This window comes from Mus caroli, chromosome 17 (genome assembly GCF_900094665.2).
Source record: "Mus caroli chromosome 17, CAROLI_EIJ_v1.1, whole genome shotgun sequence".
NCBI lineage: Eukaryota > Metazoa > Chordata > Mammalia > Rodentia > Muridae > Mus > Mus caroli.
The window spans coordinates 74,584,289-74,587,997 of NC_034586.1; the positions used below are offsets into that span (position 1 = coordinate 74,584,289).

At 41.7% G+C, this 3,709-nt stretch overlaps 1 protein-coding gene across 1 annotated transcript in view; it reads right to left on the minus strand.

Moving 5' to 3' along the window:
* Positions 1-35: 35 nt before the first annotated feature.
* Eif2ak2 (eukaryotic translation initiation factor 2 alpha kinase 2) overlaps positions 36-3,709 on the minus strand; it is a 28,244-nt gene continuing 24,570 nt past the window's right edge. Inside the window, exons 15-17 of the mRNA XM_029470917.1 lie at positions 1,873-1,974; positions 672-728; positions 36-592 (exon numbers count right to left, since the gene is read on the minus strand). Of these exons, the coding sequence (XP_029326777.1) occupies positions 470-592; positions 672-728; positions 1,873-1,974 (282 nt within the window). The 3' untranslated portion in view covers positions 36-469. The remainder of the gene's footprint in view (positions 593-671; positions 729-1,872; positions 1,975-3,709) is intronic.

The window sequence follows — 3,709 nt, forward strand, 5'->3', positions numbered from 1 at the left end:
TCTCTCTCTCTCTCTCTCTCCCTCCCTCCCTCCTTTCCTCCCTCGTCCATTCTAGTCCATGTCTTTGTGTCTCTGTCTGTCTGTCTGTCTGTCTGTGTGCAGGACCTTCTGCCCCAGCTCTGACTACTAGCTCTTTTTTTATGCCAAANGCCAGAGTCCTTCCTCATCCANTTGGCTTTGGGGGCTCTGTGACCTTCCACACAGGAGCCTGCCTTTCTCTTTGGGCAGANGAGAAACAAGCATTTACATATTTGGCTAGCTAACCAGCCACAGGCCCAGCAATTAACAATTGAGGAAATGGGCNTACTTTTTCATAGGCTAAGAAATACAATGTCTGTGGGTCACCCTAACCAAAACCTGTCTGGGAGAGTGGTATTAAGAAAAGAAGGACAATATTCACTGATACTCCCCTCAGACTGCAGATCGTTAAAGGAAAACCACGGCAGAGGAATGTTTTCTCAGAAAGGCCCTAACATGTGTTTCTTTTCTTTTTCTCTGAGATGTCCCTCCATTCAGCCAAGGTCTTCAGGATTTCAGATGTCTTAGGTCGGTCCTCGGGTTTCTCTGAGAGTAATTTTTTTAGAAGGCTTATCTGTTAATGATAGGTAAGAGTCAGTATTGGGAAAGAAAATAGTGGAAAAAAATCAACCTGATAGCTTTCAAGGACTTACTTCTTTGTTGTCGAATATATCATTGGAGAAGATGCCGTTTCTTAGGCTTTTGAAAAACTGAAATACCACAAATAGATGTATTTACTAGGCAGTGATTGACATGGGAAGAAAAACTAAACACAGTAATACCTGGAGACACACTAAATCTAGAAGATTTCTAAAATGTAGGGCGGACTCTTTAGTCTAAGAAGCAAGCAAAACGCCCCTCCCCAAGCCTACTGCAATCGCATGACCATCCTTAACATTCAATGCTTTGACGCGATAGATTGGTGCACAAGACTCATCATTTCCCTCTGTTTGGAATGCTAGGCAGTACANCCCGCCATCACCCCTATTTTAGGGAAGATCAGGCTCTNGACTCCAGGCAAGCCTTTTTTTTCCTGAGCTTCCAACTAGGATGCCCAATAGCCTGCTGTCTCCAGTGATTCCCCACCACCTACACGACAAAGCCCACACCCTTTCCAGCCCCACCAGTCACCAGCTTCAGATAAAACCATACCCAACCTGTTAGTCCCAGCACACACTGCACATTCTTATCTCTATGCGAGGTTACATGCTTTTTATTTCAGACCAGTAGAGTGAGCTAGCTCAGGCTGGTTGTCTTCTGACTGCCATGAGCATACCAGAGCACATGTACACATGCACGTGTGTGTGGGTATGTGTTTGTGTGTGTATTTGTGTGTGTATGTATGCCCTTAAATAATCCCCCCCAAAAAAAACCAGAAAAAAAAAACCAACCAACAAACAACCTGACCCTTCAGTACCTAACTTACATGCTTCCATGAAACCTAAATCCAGACTTCTGGAAAGATTTTTACCTGTTCCCACAGACTTTCTGTCTTCTAAAAACATTGGTCATTCTCTGATGTTATCTTTCTTTCCTCTTACAAAATGAATCCCTTGAGAAACTGGCTTGTTCCTCTTTATATCCAGGTAGCACTTAGAGCAGAAACTTCCCTCCGATCTGCCAGATGTTGTTAGCAAACATGAATGGGAATCTTACGGGCTATACACGTATTCTAAAGAAAGCCAACGTTTTTAATCTATAGCGGAATGGCTGGCAACACTTGAAAGAGGAAGCATATGTTTCACTTACAACCAGAAGCTAACGTGGTCACACCCAGCCTCAACGAATGGCAAGACCATGGTGCTTGAGGATGGCCAACGCTTTAGTCCCTGGATTCACTCTTAACGTCTTTACCTTTATTTTCTCTGACTCCGTGAAGCACGTGTGAAGAAGTTCAGCTAGAATAAGGCCCAAAGCAAAGATGTCCACTTCCTTTCCATAGTGCTTTAAATATAACTGAAAGCCGAAATACATGTTTTTGTTACTCACCTAATAGAAGTCTCCATGCCTTTCAAGAAAACAATAGCTATAAGTGATATATTACATGAAAATGACTTTTGAACATTTGTAGCCAATGTGCAGCTTGGTCTTCATGTGGGTCCCCTAACAATTGGATCTCTGACTCCATTGCCTTGCATTGGCTCCCTTCCCTTCCCTGGACTGCTTAGTTGGGCCTCAGAGGGAGAGGATGTGCCTTCTGGGACTAGATGTCCCAGGGTGGAGGTGGTACCCAAGCGGGGGCTTTCCTTTCCCTGAGGTGAAGGAGAGGGGATATTGGGAGTAGGGATTTGTAAGAGCTGGACTGGGGGAGGTGCAGGCTGTGATTGGGATCTAAAGTGAATAAAAATAAATAATTGGGAAAAAAAAAGAAACAAAAAAATGCCTGTTTATCTGGATCTCATGAAGTTGGGCACTAGTGTTAACCATCACATAGAAACAGAAGGAACACAATAGAGGCTATATAAAACAAACCTACAGCTAACTTTTTACCAAATTGCGAAATCAGGACCATTTCCATCAACACTAAGAGTCAGACAACAGGATGGACTTTCGCCACCTGCATTCAACCTAGTTCTTGAACTCTTAGCCAGACAAGAGAAAGCTAGGAAAGAAATTCAGACAGGAAAAGAGGCCAAATCCATATTTTTAAATAATACCATACTGTATATAAGAGACTCTAAATTTTCTAATAAAAATTCCTAACTGGCTACAAAGTCCACATCCAAAAATCAGTAGTTTTGGACTGGAGAGATCACCCAGGTCTCTACTTTTGCAAAGAACCTGAGTTCAATTCCCAGCATCTCCATGGTGGTTCATCAATCTCTATCTCCTATTCCAGGGATCTGACATTCTCTTCTGGCATCTACAGGTACCAGGCATACAAATGTTGCAAATACATACATACAGGCAAGCTCACATGAAATAATTTTTTTAAATGAGTAGATTTTCTATGTTTCAGTAATGAATGTGTTAAAAGAATCAATCAATTTTATTGATGATAGCTTCAAAAAAATTATACCGCGTATTGTGGTACACACCTTTGATCCCAGCACTTGGGAGGCGGAGGCAGGTGAATGTCTAAGTTGAGATCACCCTGGTCTACAGAGTTCCANGGCAGCCCGGGCTACACAGAGAAACCTAGACTTCCTATGCTTGTGAATCAGCAGAATCAACATATTAAAAATGACTATAGTACTAAAGGTGATCTACAAATTCACTGTAATCCCCATCAAAATTCCAATAACATACTTAACAAAAAGAAAAAAATCTTAAAATTCATATGGAAGAATAAAAGACCCCAGAGAGCCAAAAAAAAAAAAAAAATCCTAAGTAAAAAGAACATTACCTGAGACATCACTGTAATTGATTTTAACTTATATTACAGAGACTTAGTAACAAACATGCATGAAAGGGACACAGAGGAAGCATATGGATCAATTGAATAGAATAAGAGACCCACAATAAACCCATGTATCTCCCTCATTTTGACAAAGATGCCAAATGCATACTTTGTAGAAAAGATAGCATCTTCAACAAATGGTCCTGGAAAATAAGATATCCCCCCTACTGTGTGTGTGTGTGTGTGTGTGTGTGTGTGTGTGATGGAGAACAATCAGACAAGATTCCTGGCATCCTGACACAACCTCTGGCCTCTATATGCTCATGCAAAAGCATGTATACACCACACACG